Source organism: Atheta coriaria, unplaced genomic scaffold (assembly GCF_025399875.1).
Source record: "Atheta coriaria isolate IRGN ID8LTWV9N9 unplaced genomic scaffold, Caltech_Dcor_3.1 hic_scaffold_9_pilon, whole genome shotgun sequence".
In the NCBI taxonomy this organism is placed as follows: domain Eukaryota; kingdom Metazoa; phylum Arthropoda; class Insecta; order Coleoptera; family Staphylinidae; genus Dalotia; species Dalotia coriaria.
In genome coordinates this window covers 5,378,714-5,397,113 of record NW_027045451.1, presented here as the reverse complement: position 1 = coordinate 5,397,113, position 18,400 = coordinate 5,378,714, and the positions used below count along the sequence as shown (strand labels likewise).

The 18,400-nt window shown below is 35.6% G+C and overlaps 2 protein-coding genes across 3 annotated transcripts in view; both read right to left on the bottom strand.

Annotated features, from left to right (window-relative positions):
- Nucleotides 1-5,110, bottom strand: part of LOC135799212 (zinc finger C2HC domain-containing protein 1C) — a 13,848-nt gene extending 8,738 nt beyond the window's left edge. Inside the window, exon 1 of one of the 2 annotated variants that reach the window (XM_065312226.1) lies at nt 4,971-5,110. The gene's annotated coding sequence lies outside the window, so the exon portion shown is untranslated. Of the gene's footprint in view, nt 1-661; nt 1,206-4,970 lie in introns of those variants that run through there. The other variant, XM_065312225.1, reaches the window with a different exon arrangement.
- Nucleotides 2,837-18,400, bottom strand: LOC135799214 (uncharacterized). Its single transcript, XM_065312229.1, has 6 exons — nt 18,239-18,400; nt 13,458-13,505; nt 10,931-11,210; nt 10,711-10,738; nt 9,223-9,277; nt 2,837-6,917 (listed from the first exon to the last, which is right to left on the bottom strand). Exons 1-6 carry the CDS (start codon nt 18,291-18,293, stop codon nt 6,559-6,561), a joined length of 825 nt encoding a protein of 274 aa, XP_065168301.1. The 5' UTR covers nt 18,294-18,400; the 3' UTR covers nt 2,837-6,558.

Genomic DNA, 18,400 nt, shown 5'->3' with positions numbered 1-18,400 from the left:
ACAACCACAACCGAGAACTAACGAGTAACAACTACTTGGACAAGAAAAAGCAAATATCCAGCAACATTCCGGTGAGAAACCAAGAAACTCGAAATGTGAAGTTTCAAAGTAAATACTAAACATGAAAGGAAATGTAGAAAATGTATTTAAATTACGGAAAACGTAAAATTATGTAAGAAGTAATAAAATTTGATTTTAAATGCTTAAAATGTTTTTTCGGTGTAAAATATTTAATTATATGGATAATAATTTAAAATGTTTCATTTTCTTAAAAATTTTAAAATTTTAATTTGTTTTTGTTGAAAATGTGTTTTTCTTTGTAATCTATTGATGTTTACAATTTCTAAGAAAATGTAGCTAATCGACTTTCATGTGATCGCATTGTGGCGCACGTAAATAGCAGATTTGCATAATTAATGACGAACTCCTTAAATAAACAACGTACTTCAAGCTAGCCAACATCAACGTCTGAATGCTGAATGACTCATGAGCTCGCTCGATTCGAAACCGGCGAAATTACACTAACTTTTGACCATATTCAGAAATTCATCGGCTGATTTTAAATCTTTATTATTAAATTTTGTGAGTCATTGGGGCATTATACGTCATAAAATAAAATAAAATATAAAAATATAAAAAATAAATAATTTTTTATACTTACATTTATTTTTCTTCAAGAAGTAATTAAAAATGTCCTTTTTGCAATTTAAACTTTTTATTTACTCGTGGTGTTTATGTGAATATTGTAACTTTTTATTAAATTTAATTTTTATTTTATTTTATGAACCGTTGAATGACACGACTCTTCGTGAACTGTTGATGTGTTGATTCGTCGCGAGTTCGCAAAACTTTTCGCCAGTCGGTGTCGCCTCCACACACGAGTTGGAAGAGAGTTCTGCGGGCACTTGTGAACTTACTTGTTGGTCGGTCGGCGCGCGAAGGTTGCTCGCCGATTGCCCGATTGCGAATGGCTCACCTGGTTCACCTGAACTCGCGCGTCGCGACTTGCGACTTGCAGCTCCGACTACCAGCAAGCTTCCAATGTGTTCCAGTACACTAGGAGTGCACTCAGTATAGTATTAAAATATATTAAAATGTTTAAAATTTGTAAAGTTAATGTACGTTGTTTTGTTTAATGCGTCTTTAGTTTTAATAGCATTTTTGTAGTCTTGTAATGAAAATGCACTGAGAAATGTGGGGGATGTTTACTGTTGAACACACAAACAGTAACTGAAAGTTTGGTGAGCACGCGACGCGAGTCGTGAGCTTTATCGGTAGCGCACCGGATAATTGTTTTATCAACGGATAGGTAACCAGAAAATGTAACATTATGTATGTGAAAGTCGTAAAAATCTTCAAAAATAGTTTTTTCTTTCTTGAAATTACAAAAATCAATTAAATTGCAGTTGATTAGTATTGTGGAAGTGACGTCAGTGTTGAATTGTTTGTTTTGACTGGAGTTCTATACATTTTGGTGATTTTCCGTATTTTGAGTTTTTTTATGTTGAAATAATTATCAATTTCGCATTTAATAATAAACTAAAATGCGTTTCCTATATTTTATATTTCAAATTTTATTAAATCTATATATAAATGCATTGCGTTAGTTACCGCACTTATACCTCAAGAACGGCTGGACAGATGTTGATGATCTATGGTTTGTTAAATTCGCCTTAGCTACGAATAGCAGAATAACTATTTAAACATTAAAAATTATGACTTAAAGAGTGTGAAATAAAAAATAACAATTAGTAAAGAAATTCAATCATAGTTATAGTTGAATAATTTAAACCGAGATGGCGCTAAAGTATTTTATTGGCATTTTTCATTTCTTTAAAATAAAATTTCAAATTTCAATGATGAAATCAAAATATACTCGATTTTAAACAGGAAAGTAAAAATTTATTCCATTTTTCTAAAAATTACGGAATTGACGTAGCGAGGAAAAGCTAGTAAATATATAATTTTATGTATATAGGGTTGCATACAATCTCTGATCATTTAACCAACTCTATTCCAAATATCCTACATATCTAACCTCAATTCAAGAACAAACATTATGATTGAATTAATTTTAAACTCATTTAAAGAGTCTATCTTGTTGATTTAAAGTTTATTCAACTAGAAAATTGTTTAATCCGTATCATAAAAATGCCAGCTGATGATTTATGCGGCATTAATTCTTGTCTAGCGTCTAGCCTAAAATCACCACTCATTATCGTAATTACACCAACATGCTATTAATATTAGCAAATAATAACAGTGTTTCAATGACTGATTTTTCTCGATGACGGTTATAAATTATTCATAACTAGCGCTCCAAACTCAGCAAGGTTTTAATGTTGGCGTTTGAATAAATAAATATTCATGCGGATCATTACCAAGTCTTTTGTTTTCTAATAACCTAACGTATGCAACCAACTATACTACTTTTTATTGATCCACTAAAACTATACTATTAAATCCAAACAAATAAAAAACAAATCAAAATAATCTATCAATAATATAAAAATGAATCGCAAAATCTGTTGGAATGCGCATAACTCAACAACGCCTAGACTAATTTGACCAATTCTTTTTTTAAAGGTTCATTAAAGTCCAAGGATGGGTTTTACGGCGAGAAAAATTCGAATAAGGCTAGAAAACCCCTAATAACAGCCCTTTTTATAGGATACAAGTTGGCATTGAGATTCAATCATAGTTATAGTTAAATAATTGAATCCGAGATGGCGCGCGAAGTACATTATAAGCAATTCTTTATATAATTAATTTCTTTAAAATAAAATTGCGAATCTTATTGATAGAATTACCACATACTATGTTTAAAACAAAAGAGTAAAAACGAATTACATTTTTATTAAACACTACCAGGACGAAGTTGCGTGCAAAAGCTAGTAACAAATAAAAAAGTAGATCACTTGTGCTTTCATCATACATTTATATTAATACACGTCTTGTACAGCAATTAATATAATCTTGTATGTCGTTACAATGTGTATGCGATAAACATTTAAACAAATGTTTAATACTTCTATGAATATTACTCTACTGACGAATACTCTGCATTTGTAAGTTGTAAGTTGTAGCGTTTTACGTGTTTGGTTTTTCCTCTATATAAAATTTACAAATCAATCAATTCGTGTAAATATTTGTCTCATAGTATGCGGGTAAATATATATAGCATATATATCGTATATATTAGGTAAATAAATACATATATCACATTCAGTAGGTTTGCTTACTTAGTGTCAGTGTTACTCTCAACTTCACTTTTGTTTCTATCAAGGTATATAAGGTATTGTTTATAATAATAAGGGTTTTTCATTCCGTTGGCCACAAACTCCACAATTTTGCAATATTTCTGTTCGTAGTTACATATTTAGCTATTATTTCCTAATTATTTGTTTAGTTACTTACAATAGTCTAAATACAGTCAGCTCTATCAATATTATCATTGAATTAATTTAAGAAATCATGTTTTAAAATTTTTACTGCGCATGCGCGTCGGTATTAACTGTCAACACAGATTGTAACCTAACAAAAACATGAATACATTTCTAAATCTTTTGTTAAATATTTTAATTATAAAACTTACGACTAAGATTAGGGACAAAATTGATAAATGCGTTTCCATTTGCGTTGCAATGGCAAAAAACGTTACCAACGCTCGTGAAAACGCTCGCTATTCTAGTTTCGGGTTGGAGTTTCAGCTTACAATAATCAGAGATGATATATAAACTCGATAAAATCGAAATACAAACCAACAAAAACCAACGACGGGATTAAACGTGATTAGATATATCGGTTAATAGCCTAGAGTTAGATTACCTTTCATACACGTTACTAAATATTATTTTAATTTAATTTAATTTAAATATCAACTAAATACAATTAGTATTATTTACTTTTTACTACTATAGCGGCCATGTTTTGGCTGTTGGACGTTCGCATGTTGGCTACTCAAACCAGCTGAGCGCCGCATAACGACAATTCCAATCAAACATTAATCTTAGTGGTTATAACCTCAATTTGGGGAACACAATTTGCCTAACTTATTAATTTATTATAAGATTGTTATGTTACTTCGACGTGTTGAGGTGGCATAGTTATAGTATTCATTAAAAACCATTACTAAATTTAAATTTAAAAATGTAATTCATAAATGGCGTTAGTTTGAATATATACCAACTGAAAATATTATTAAACTATTATTTTAGATTAATTTGTGGATTAGTTTAAAATGTTTTTCTTTTTTATATCTGGCAGTGAAAATGTACAAATTATTTGTGCTCGGTTGTTAAGTGCTATCGGCGTCCAGAGGGCGCCACTTGTTTTTGGTGTTTGGTGCTCGAAAACAAACCAAAAATTCATCATTTTTAATACGACCACACTTTTCTAACCTACAAATACACGTTACGCTTACATTTACATCGTCTTTCAGTCTAATTACTTAGCGCTATATACTGTGTGTTTCATTATAATTTACGTTTTGTTTTTTTTCTTCTCTTGGCATTTCGAGCAAACTCGTGCGCTTGTGTGTGTGTCAGAGTTTGCGTTATAGATTTAGAATTAATACACCTTTGCATCGATACAATATACAATGTTAATGTTACATTGTCGTGTGTATATAGTGGGCTAATTATTATATCTAGATGATTAATTTTGGTACACGTGGAATTTCTCAATTTCTCCGAACACCCTGTATGTGTGTACGCTACTGTGATGACACAAGTATAATTATTTCGCGTGGGCTTTTGACGTCGATATAGTGCTTCTAAAACATTTCAATGTTCATCTAAACATTTACATTTATATAGAGTTTCATTAGCTGAGCGCGTATAGCGCCATCTGTGTTTAAAATCAACACTTAGAAGACGCCATTTCCAGTTAAGTTCTTCAATCATTATACATATCGTTATATAGCATGTTTTGTTTTAGAGGTTAGAATAAGGATTTGTGAGGTTACATACGTGATTTACAGGTTATGTTCAGTGTGATTTTTGCAGTTCTTATTTTTCTCCTATATGAAATAGATTATTCGTTTTATTTCTCGATTTTATCAAATCAAAGCAATAAAAACTCATGAGGTCTTGCTATGAGTGGATATTAGGTGACGTTTAGTTATAAAAATACACTACTGTGTCAAATGTGACAATATGTGTGAAATAAATGGTTATATTTATTGTAAACTGTCACAAAATTATTATATTGAGTGGTAACTTGCGCCATCTGGTGTGTAGATGCATGTACTGCGTTTATAACGCTGTATTTATACTTTGTGACAGTTTTCTTCTTTTTTCTCTATTTTCTTCTTATATTTTATACCTATTGGTTTTTGGTTTCGATTTGCGATTATTTTTAATACGTGGAATTTGGTTTTACGATTAATTAGAATATTATACTCTTCATTATCGTTTAATGATCTTAATAATATTTCCCTATCAGGCGATTTACGTTATTCATTATTCGCGGGTTTTATGTGGTCGGATTTTATCTGCGTTCTGCTTGAGGTTTACGATTACGATGATATCATGATTACGGCTACGCTTTAATACGCGCTGCGAGCCTTTTATATACACATTTAATTTATTTATTTCATTGGAAGGAAAATAATTATGCGTGCCGCAATGAACCTGCATTGCTTTAGGTTAGACTATAGTTCTACTTTGAGGTTAGGTGAGTTAGAAAAATAGCTGATATAGTGCGCATGCGCAAATAATTTCATATTTGATTTGATGTGAAATAAAAATATTGTGTGTTGTGTAACCGCCCCCCAAGATGTCGATGTCGATATTTTGAGAGATTTGTTGAATGAAAATAATGGCGCGCCTGGTGCGACTGTCGTGACATCGGTTTGGCACCTTCGAACAATTTAGATGTAAATGGCAAAAAGTTTGCCCAGACGTTCGGGCTCGACGCGCGCTTTGCTTTACTAGCGAGAGCCACCGCCTCCCGCTGGGGGGCGGACGCGTCTTCAATCGTCTTTTATTGCGTTTACTTTGCGCTTCAAACGATCCGGCGCGCGCGAGTCGTCGACCCAGTCGACCCAGCCGTTGCCGCCCCCTCCAAAAAACATCATTTTCATAACCGAAAATAAAAAAAATCCAAATTCAACTAAATCTGCACTTGAAAACTATTCGAATTTTATGCTTCAAACGACAATTGTGTAAAAGTGAAGGACAGATTATGAAAAGTCGAATCAAAGTCACAACATTCACATCTGTGTTGGCTGCTGTTGATGTTTTGCAAACAATCATATTTTACGCAGACAGCGCATATTGCGATTCAGTCGATAAAATGCAATTTGAGCATAAAGATTTCATTCGTGCACTGCCAGCGCTTTGAAAACTTACAAACTGTCATAACGTCGCTGTCGCTGTGCTGTTGCAATATCTTCTCGGCTAGAACATCGAATGTGTTGTTGTTGGGTGAATGCTGAACTGTTGAACACGCTTATGGCTTTGTTTTCGGCTACTCGTGACATTTCCGCTTGTGTTACACTTTGGTTGCGTACAATGGGTTGCCTACCTTTAGGTTTACCAAACATTTAATTACGGATTAGAAACTGAAGTCTCCGAACGAACTCCAATCGACTTCTTCGTAGCCACCTATACCGTAGTCTTCTCCGCCGTTACAGAAGAGTCCAGCGGAGGGGACTACCGCCGCCGTCGCCACAGCGTGATCGTGTAGACAAGCGGATTGTGCTGCCCATGCTGCCTGGCCCCAGCCCCAACCATGGCCCCAGTCGATTGCTAAGCCTGAAAGAGCTGTGTGATCCGCGTCGGCTTCCGGTCCAGGTTTGGTTTGTTTTCCATTCATGTTCTTTACATCCGATGATCTGTGACAGTTTGAAGTGGCGTGGTTGTGATGATTTGGGTGGTGGCCATTGTGGAGGTTGCCATTTGATACATAACCATCTAAACAATCAGAAAACAGAAAATTTTACTAAGCAAACTTGTAACTAACTAATATAAATGCAAATGTTGGTGGATTTGTTTGTTTGTTGCTCTTTCACGCATAAATTACTGAACCAATTTTGATGGAACTTTGCTATTTTGTTGCTTATTCCTTAAAATAGGAGATAGGCTATTTTTTGTCGTAAAATAAGTTTAAAAAGGCGTAAAATAAGCGATGAAAGTTGAAATAGAGGTTTAATCATAATTATAGTTATATAATTTGAACCTAGGTGGCGCTAAGGTCTATTATTAGAATTGCTCCTTTTATTAATTCAAAATTTTGATTTTTATTGACAAATATTAACATAATATGTCAGAGAAAACAGGAAATAATTAGTTAGGCAACTTTTTCTACATCCACGTGGTTGAAATTGCGTGCAATAACCGTAACATAATATACCTTGACTTTTATTGCGAAAATATTTACTTCAAACAGCGTTTTTTTTTCTCGCACACAATAAAAAAACTTCCCTTCGGGGTTGTTTGTCCTGTAGAGTTGTTTACATTTTGCGCGACAATAAAAAAACGTCGTGAAACATTTAATGCGACATACGCGCGCACAACCCTTATTCATTTTATCCCTTATTCTATAGATATCGTTTTCCGTTTTTCCGGTTTCGTATTTTTTTGTGTATTTTACTTGTACGAACGCACAATTCTCGCAACTCGAATGTATTTTGAGCGTTTTGAGCGCCCATTATTCGCCGAGTCTAATGTATATTTCACGAAGACGTTTCGCCGAGATTTTCGTATAAAGATTCGTATAAATTGCGCTCGAGAGCGCACAAAGGAGCGGCGAGCCGAAATGAAAGTTTTCGCATTCGTTACTCATCCCTGGCTGGCCCACAAGCGGGGTGTGTTTTACGTAAGGACGTAAGCGTTTCGTTAAGCAAACTTTCCCGCACCGAACTTCGGAGATCCAGAGATGAACCACTATCAGTCGAGTTCAAGTGTGAATATATTTTATGCTCGAAGATCACAAATACAAATTCTACATCTAAATCTAAGATAAAATTATCTTTCCACAATTTTTAGACACAAAAAGTGATAATTTATATACAGATGACCAAGCCGTGAGTAATATCCATTATCTACGGGTATTATTTACGGGGCGGAACTTGCGCATGCGCATTTGTCTAAGGAGAAAAGTCGTAGAAAAAATAGCGATTGCATCACGTGGCTAAACGTTCTTAACCACTCAATTAATCAATCTCGTGAGTAAAGTCCCACTTTAACCACTTGATACTTAATATAATTTTTTACATTTCACACAACTAAATATTTTGAGTCTGAATATGGTGACCACAAATTTTCTGTTTTTGCTTTGATGTCACATCACACATGGAATAAAATGTTCTCTTTTACTTCCACTTCCTTTGCGTTAGCATCTTGGCGCGACCCGTAAATTATGCACAACAGACGCTGAACCATCTTTTCATTATCGAACCCACATGAAAGTCTCGTGGTGCGTTTGCAAAATTCACATCGCTTTGGTTCGCTTCCATTCAATTTGACTCAATTCTCTGCTATTCATCCCGGTCTCAGTTCAAAGCGAGACCCGAATTTCCCATCGCACCACACACACGTGCGTAGGTAAAATGCGGAGTGTATCAAGTGCGAGTAGTTGATTTTAGATTGCTTTCGCTTTGATGACAAAATGTCACTTTGTTGCAGCGCAACGCGCAAGATCTTGTAATTATGCTAATGGCGAATGCCTAATGGAGTAATGGTCGATGCGAGTAGGGCGATACCTTAAAGCGGGCGTTGGTAATTAAATAATTCTAAGGAGTGCTTCCGAGCGCGTTTATTTTAGTATTTCCGAGTTTAATTTGTGCAATTAGTGCGGCGCTTTTGAAGCTGACAGAGGACAAGAGGTCTACTCGTATCTGTGGGTAATTGAGGGCTCTGTGGATGCAAGACGCAGCACTTTATAGTATTAATTTACTTTTGATAGTCTTGAAGATAATTAAATTCTAAAAATAAAATAAATCAGTTAATATAGGCAATTTACGTTGCAGTACATCAACACTGTTGGTTGCCTACATTAAACATGCTGTATGTACACTTTTAGTTCTAACCATACTCATGAAAATTGGTCGTGCACGAAGTAAAATAATCAACGTTGAATTATTGACGATTGCGAAGAGTATTTACGAGAGTCGAGGGTAGTTGAGTTGAGACTGGACAAAACCCCTCGGGGATGATAAAGGGATGTTCGCGACGTGTGAATTTCAGACGGCACCGCTAGATTAAACACAATACTCACTTGAATGCGACGTCAACGACAAGCGCTTGATGGGAATCTGATCCGGTGGTGGCAGCTGAAACACACAGAACGAAAACGTGAATAATAGCAATAGCGATGGAAATTTTAACGAATGGAAAATTCGCAATTCTAAAACTACAAAATTCCACTTCCAGAAAGTTTATTATCGTGAATGACGCACTTGCAAATGCAGGATATAACACGTGATGCACTCATATGCACGTTGTCGATGGCCGAAGTGGAAGAGGACACGCGCTGGAGCTATATTCGTCCCAGTCTCGAGTGTCGCACGTGTCGCACACGCAAATTAGTGCGTTTCGAATGCGCTCGCACGTGCGACAAACACTTGGCGAATTTATTTTGCGCGCATGAAGAGCATGACGAAGGATAATTGACGTTTAGTGATGTTAACCAACGCGAATCTGTCGTTTACATAACCCGACAAAACATCACATCACAACTTTTTTCTCTCTAGCTTAGGCAACCAAATTTACATTTTCACATACATACAGCGCGGAAATATGTTTTAGCAAACAAATGTGTCCTGTTTGTTCGTGAAGTAATAAAACGCGCGCCATGAAAGTTTTCGCTTGTTGTTTTGGGCAAACTTTTCATTCCAATGTCGTACATCGAATGTCAAATGCTCTCGCAATCCAATACTCTATCGAAATGAAGAAAGTCGAGACAGCAAATCGGCGAGAAAAAGAAGTTAACGAAATGAAAAGTCGGTAAATCATAAAAGCGATCGAATCGCACGCACAAGCGGAGACGCTAAACGCGAAGCCGGTACGAAGCATAATATAATAGAATTCGGGTGGATGAAGAATAATAGCCAGGACAACGCTGGGTCCGATATGGAGAGGATGTACGAGTGCCGGCAGCGGGCACAAAAGACGCTCACAGATTAAATGTAATTTAATCCTTTTATCCGGCCAAGGAGCGAGGGTAAAAGTAAAAAGAAAAGCACAGCCATCGAAGGATTTCCATTACGCATCCATTCTTTTTTCGCCAGCAGCACACACACAGTTTGCTTGTTTTTGTTAATATTAGATTTTTGCCTGATTTCAAACGCAACTTTTGTTCGCTGTGTGTGTTTCTGTTTTGTTTTTAAATAATGCTTGTTTTTGTTTTGGCGCTGGGAGAAAATTTCTGAAGCGGTAACGGAAAACAATCCATCATTCGAACTCTCATCGACTTCATTTATATTCTTTGAGAGTAGTGAACGCGAGTCCATTTACTTCTCATCTAGAAAATAAGGAGTGGAGGATAGAAAAAAATGAAAACTGAAAGTGTGCAAAATAGATAATAAAAAAATCTCCACTTGGACGCATGTCCCAAAATGAGAAAACGATGAAAAGATGAACGGAAAAAACGTATTTAGTGGAAGCATCCATCCTCTCTGCGATGAGGAGAAGCGAGGAAAGGAAAAAGGTTTCATGTGGTCGCTGAAAGACGGGTCTCACTGATGCGGTGATTGATCGCACTCACCGTGTTGCTTATCGCCGTCATCCAATCGCTGGGCGAGAGTGCGCGTGAAATTGAATGAAAAATCAAATTTATTATTAGAACATAAACACCACAACGCTTTTAAACCGTTGGGGATTAATTTCATAACCAAATATAACCAAAACACGTATTTATTATTTTCACAGAATAAATAAAGTATATTTGGTTGCATACCTTAAAAATATGCTTTACTTTGACTTACTTAAGTTCTGATGTTGATTGTGCCAATAACCAATGAACAGGATCGCTTTGAGACCTTCCGGTGCCAATGGCCAATAACTGGGCGACACGACACGCTTCCGGTATACGTGGACGTCGTGGTACCTGCGCAGTATACTCCCCAACGGCTAGAAGATCCGGTGTGTCACCAATGCGTACATAACCTTTGGCTCGACTTAAACCCTTGTCGGAAAACCACGCCAGTGTTGAGTCTTCGTACAAAACAATCCATTCTTCACTCCAGCCGTTACAAAAAAATCCTTCTGTAAACAAAAATATAAACAAATTAATTTATTTCTAAAAAAATCAAGTAATCTAATATTATTTGTTTATTTATACGTTTTATCTGTCAGAAAAAAGACTCAAACAATTTTTTGTATTCAAAAAAAGTTTTTTTACTTTTTATTATTTTACTATGAAGACTCTAACTCCTGCCGCACGTGCCCGTATGAGGGAAACACCAAGATACAAACGAACAGCACGTTTGGTCCTTGCAGCACTTTGCGACTATCATAACCTATACAATAAACCTGTATCCATACGGAGTTTGGTAAAGTATATTACGCGTGAGTACCACTTGCATGAAATGGAGTTTCGTGATCTTGTACCGCATTGCATTGCAAATGGCGTCGCGTTCGGTGCCATTCGGAAGACCAAAGGAATGTTTACTCTTGGATCGGCTTTGCATTCGCATAGTCTTCATAACCTACCAGTTGTAAGACAAGCACTGTTATTGAGAGGTAACATTGGAGCTAAGGAAAGAACTAGACCCGGACCAAGACCAAGAGTGTCACCAATAAAAAAGACCCGGAAACGTCCTGCAAAACGCCGTTTTAAACAAAATCAAATTCTAATCAAAGAAGAGAAAATAATACCACATCTGGAACCCAAGATGGAACCTGCCTCATCCGAGAAATCAACTACTGATGATGAAGGCATGTGGAAAGTCGAACCGCAGCGTGAAAATTGCCCGTGATCGACATTTTGTTTTAAGCATGGTTACACAGAATAAAAAAACATTTTGTGTGCCATTTTTTTTCTTTTAGTTTTTTTTCTTGCTGGTATGACACTCTAAATAATCCATAGCGATAAATTTCCAAGCGCTTTCCCCGAGCGCCAATATTTTCCCTCCCCGACACTTGGCCCGCCGATCTCAGGTACAAACCGAGGGTGCTGTAAGCATTTACACGGCGTCTCTCCAGAGGTGGAAGCAGAAGAAACGAATTAACGATCGAATGAACACCGGCACTCTCTGGCTCAGCGCAGCGGTGCCAAGAAGAGTAAGGGCGGCGCGATAGTGTTTAGGGAATTGCGAGCTGGCGGGCCGGAAACGGGAAACTGGAATGTCGAGGTAAAATTCCGACAAAACTTATAATTTACTAAATTATGCCGGGCAGCGAGAAGAAAGTGCTGGAATTTATGAGCTCATTTTAGGTTCGCTTCCTTTTACTTAACTTTATTACGTTGGTAGTGAATTATTTTTATCTTGGATTAATATTAGGCGAGTGTGAGTTTGTTTGGTCATTTACAGGAGAACCGCTGAAGGGATTTTGATAAATTTTGGTATGGATATAGTTTTAACTATGGAAAATTGCATAGGCTGCTTTTTGTTGCAAAAATTTTACTGGAAAGGTGTTAAATAAGGGACTAAAAATTATTCTGCGTCTCAATCATAGTTTTAGTTATATAATTTGAGGATAGGGGGCGCTATAGTGTTCTATTAGCATTTTTCATGTTAAATAATTAAAATGAAGAATCATATTAGCAAATTCAGCACTAATAGATCTTTGGAATTAATGTGCAATTAAAAAAACTAATTTTTAATTAAATGAGTGTGGTGAAAACCGTGAGCAAAAATAAAATAAATACAAAGGTGTCACATTGGTTGCCTACCTCAAAACATGTATCTACCACAAATTAAATCGTAAAATATGAAAGTTAGCAGTTTGCGTAATTATAACTTTAAATTAAAGCAAGAAAATACATTTTAAAACTCCAAGCCCGCAGATTTGTTGACTCCTTATCTCGCAATGAAGCGATTTGCAGATAATAGAAACGCGAACGTAAGTGGGAATGAAATGAAATCGGAATGAAAACGAAAATGAAGGCGCGGCTCTGGCTAAAACGCAATTTATATTGGCCCGACACGCCGGGAATGACCGTAATGAAAATGAAAAAATGAGTCGGCAAGGGCGCCGCGTCGGAAAACGCAGATAATGAGAGAACAAGCGAAAGCGCAGAAAGGGTCCGAACTCGTTACTCTCGCTAATGCCGGGGAGATTTTGCCCATCACACACAGGGAAAAAATCTGTGAGCCTTGAGCGAGTGCCGGTGATTTATTTGATTGTGAATTAATCTGGTTACAAAGTAAATAAGTAACGTACAATAAATCACCGACGAAAATCTTTCTTTTGGACACACATTTAGCAATAAATAAATTAATAACCGCAAACAAACAAACAAACAACAAATCATAAACTAATTAATTTAATTATTTATTAAATACTTACTTCTGTATCGCAGTAGGTAACCACCTTTGATTTGTTTATTTTCAATGTCTGCAACAAATTAGAAAAAATTAATTAATCCGTGAAATTTGAATAAATTTGTGCGCATTATTCTTCGTTAAGAGTTGTGCGAGTTGTGAGGGAAAAATAATTAAAAGAAAACGTTGTAACTAAGGATGACTAAGAGCATAGCAGCAGAAAACGAAGCTGCTGAGTGCAATTAAGCACAAAGACAAAACGCAAGCTCCGCACTTAATAATCAAGCAAGAGAGAAAAAAAAAAGCAAAGGAAGCCTTGTGCTCGACCTGATTTTCTTTCACTTAACTCTATGTATCATCTTTGTTCATTTAACGTCTGCATTTGTGCACTATACTTGAGTAAAACTAAATAAAATTTCCGCCGGAAAAACGATTAAAACAGTTTTAATTAAATTTATTTCCCAGGTAAAATAAAAACTCGGTAAAAACTCATTAAAATTCCTGTAATGTTGCAAACTAATTTTATTCAAATATTATTTTCTTGTAATTTAAATTTAAATTAAATTTCGTGTTTTAAGATGATTTTTTTTTGCGTTTCTTGTTAATTTTACTTCTTCCTGATTTCTCGATAAACGCTTGACGATAAATTTTTCTTCGCGTCGTCTTTGTTTGTTCGATCAATGCGTGGCAAATTGTGTCGGAGTGTTTTTGGCTTGTTGTTTCGTTATCGTAAATATTTTTAATTAATTTCATTTGCCAAAGTGCGCGCCGAGCACGGACGTCAACTTAACTGCGGCGGTTTGGCGCACAATTTCGTGCTTAATAACGTTGCGCGTTGAATTAATTGAAAGCAAAACGCAAAACCGAAGGGAAAGAAAATTTAAAAATTTTAATTCAGAAAATCTAACTAAGAATTATTTTCTATTATTTTTACTTCAATGTATTACGTCGGAAGTGTATTATTTTTCTCTTAAATTAATTTTTTATTGTGATTATGAGTTTTTTGTATGTTTGTGACGCTTTCACGCATAAACCACTGAACGGATTTTGATAAATTTTGGTTTGAAGATAGTTTAGGTCAAGAAAAAGAACATAGAATACTTTGTGTCTTAAAAATATCACTTAAAGGATGAAAAATTAGGGTTGAAAGTTAAAATGATGATAATTCACCCCAAAATGATGAAATTTTCACTTTAAAAGTTTAAATTCATAAAAATGTAACAAAATAATTCATTTTCTTTAATTTTGTTTAAATTGTGCATTTGGCTTGCTTTTCATTTGCTCCCACAGGACGCGAATTTAATCACGTCTGGATCGCCTCGCGGTACAACTTCAACGGTCTTGCCTCGTTAAATTTTATTCTTTGAGCGCATTTTTCTTGCTTACAAAAAATAAAAAGCAGGTATATAAGGTATAAAGTAGATTGCAAAGTGCATTTGTGCATGATTTAGCGCTCGCTTGTTTATTCCAACGTTTTCAGCGTTATCTTTTTTCGCCGTGTTCGAGTTGAGGTTCTCCCATTCTGTTTGCGTTCGCGTTTTCTTTGCGTCATGATATTTTCATCAGTGAGCTCGTAATATTAATGCCTTCCACCGCTCGCAGATTGCACTTTTTCATCTTCGGCTTCGCTCTCAATTATTTCGATGCCCGCCGGTTTTATTATCATCGTCTGTATTCGTGTTTTACGATCGGGAAAATTGTTCCAATGCGCGAAAACAGAAACAAATTCACGATTAAAATATTTCCACTCAAAAACATTAGGTATTATAAAAAATTAATTCTAAATAAACAAACACGTGTGTACGCATGTGTACGCTGTGGTTTTGAACTGAAATTGTAATTGGCAATAATATTTGGTTACGCGTGATGCGCATGGATCCAATCGAAACGCGATTGTCGGATTGGGGGAGAAATGTGACGATGCGAAAACGAGCGACGCAATATTAATCCATTTCGGTTTCAATTATGCCATTCGACCCGACGGATGTGCTCGTTTTGCTTGTGTTCCAATTTTCCACGCGCAATTTCCATTTTCGATTCGGCAGCGTTTTGCACTTGAAATTTTTCTCCCCAGACAACAGAAAAAATGGAATAAAAATTAATTAACATGCATGTTTGGTTGCATAACTTGTTAATAGTGATTAAAGTAATTGTTAAACTTTGCAAAGTTTAATATCATTTCAAGACTTAGTACAATCCTGTAAGTTTACGAGACAAGCAAACTTAGTAAATCTCTGTCGCAGCCGCGGTCGGCCTTAGGTGAGCACGTAGAAAATTTAATTAAGTCATAAACTAATCTCGTCTCTCTAATGCCCTAATAACACTTTGATATTAATGTCGCGTCGAAACGTCGAACGCGTCGAACTTTCAATGGCTGCAAGTCACCAAAGTAGCGTCATCATCGTGTGCGTCATATGGTATAGAATAAATTAATTACCGGATATTAAAATATATTAAAATATTAATTAAGTAAAAAATAAATCTTTGTATTGATTTGCAATAGTTTTATATAGTAATTTATCATTTTGGTTTGAATTATATAGCTATAACTATGATTTAATTGACATTCAAACTTTCAACCCTTATTTTTCACAATTTGAGTTAATTTCTTGCAATAAAAAGTAGCCTATGTTATTTTCCATACTCAGAACTATTTCTATACAAAAATTTATCAAAATCCGTTCAGCGGATTTTGCGTGAAAGCTACACAAACATACAAAAAAATATTTTACTCATTTATAGTATTTAAACTATGCCAATTTGTTATAAAATGATCGATATTTCAATACTGAAAGTACAAGTATCAATTTTCACATGTACGTGTATGTAGATAATATATCCGTTTCAAGCACTTTGCCCGGATGAGTGTAACTGGCGCATCGAACAATTAGCGATAATTGTTACCGATGTATTTATTATGTCTGCAAATTGTAAAGCGCGATTCTCGCTAACGACCTACACCTCCCCGTTTCTATTCGTAGGTAACTCTCTAGTTCTCAGTGAACTGTCTTAAGTTTGAGTTTCTAAAGCGTGCGGAGAGAGAACGCTCACAGTGGAAGTGAAAACAATGGGTGAAACAGTCGCATTTCACTAATGAAGGGGATTTCATAAATAGGGATAGGGATAGGGATAGTCACGCAAGAAGAGGAATGCTTTGTTTGTGGATATATGTGTGTGTGAGTGTGTTTATAATTATGCTTGATATTAATTAATCTGTAATTTTCAATTAGTGTTTTCGTCGCCATTGTGCGGTTTCCGGTTTGGTCCCGAGGGTATTAGTGTTGTTGAATTGACATCAAATAGTTTAATGGTGATAGTACATTAGTAAACTGATATTTATTTTGTACTAGCTTTTAGATTTTAATTAAAACATTTGACTAATTGATTTCTTGTTTCTTTGATCAATTATATGTGGAATTTGTTAATAATTTTCTTAATTTTTAAAATAAAGAAATCAGAAATTCAAATATTGCACTTTTGCGCCATCTCGGAGTAAATTATATAACTATAATTAAATCTATATCAATTTTCAACCCTTATTTAACACCCTTTTAGTTATATTTTTGCAACAAAAAGTAGCCTATGTTGTTATCCATAGTCAAAAATATTTCTATACCAAAATTTATCAAAATCGGTTCAGTGGTTTTTGCGTTAAAGAGTAACAAACATACAAAAACTCACATCCCGCTTATAATACCTATTTATTAGAATATTTCCAACGATAGGCAACTCAAAAAACTCTTAAAAAATAAAATTAACTTTTCTCCAAATATTAAAAGTTCAATTTTTCATAAGTTGTGTTAGTTTAGGATTGTTTTGACTAAATATTTGTTTAAATTCAAAATAAACTTTATGTTTACCTAACACTACAATACCTTTAGCAAACTTGTGTTCCCAGTCCCAGATAACTCATTTACGTGTTCAATTCAATTATTCCAAGATTATCTGAATGATTCTATTATTCTTAGCACATTCCACGTGAATTAGCTTTGTGTGCAATGGACATAATTGATAATCTAATTGCTTATCAAGCCAAAGACCCGCTTAGCTTATAATGAAGCACGATCCACTGTCTTATCGTCTCGCTACCAGACACTATATTATACAATATTGATAACAACTGAAATGCTAGAATGAACACAACCAATGAAACCCGATTCAAAACACAATCGATTTGCTTCAAGATAAACTTAAACTTAAACATAAACTACTACTAATAATAATAAAATAAATTTATGCGCGTGGGTAGACTTATCAATTATGAAAATGTTTCGCAAGTTTATGGACGAGATGCCCTCATTCATAATTAAAACTTATCCGAAATTTCATAGTGTTGCGCCTGAATTATTTAATCAGTTAATCAAATATTCCGCGCAAAGTTTATATGTTGCAAAACATTTTCTGTTGGTAATACCAACAAGATGTTGTTCACACACGTCGGTGTTGTGTTGGGGGCTGAAATGCAGGTCGCCAGGTGGTTGACTTGCACGCGGGATGCGTCATGCGCATCGCGGGCAGGCCGCGTGCACCGGGGGCGGCCGCTGCTCCACATCGCTCTACGCAAACGAAGGAAGTTTCCACCCGGCCGCCCGCAATTCACTTTTGTCAAGGGATGAGTGTTTTAGAGAGACAGTTGGAAAATTGGAAAGCTCGAAAGCTCTGCAGTACTCGTACATCCACTGGATTTAACATGTGCAATACAATATGAAATAACAATGCAATGTTTTATTTAAAACTTAGGTTATATTAAAATTTAACCAAAAATTAATTTTTTTGTTTTGTTTTTGAATTTTTTGAAATACTTACTACAATTATTTGAATCCCGATGCGGTGGCCCCCGCGACATGCACAGCGTGAACATGTCTCCGCTCTTCCGGTGATGTCGCGGCACACGACAGCACCCACACACACTCGCTGGGCGGCGGCGACTGCGGGCGGAGACGGTGAGCACGCGAGCGCGCGACGACG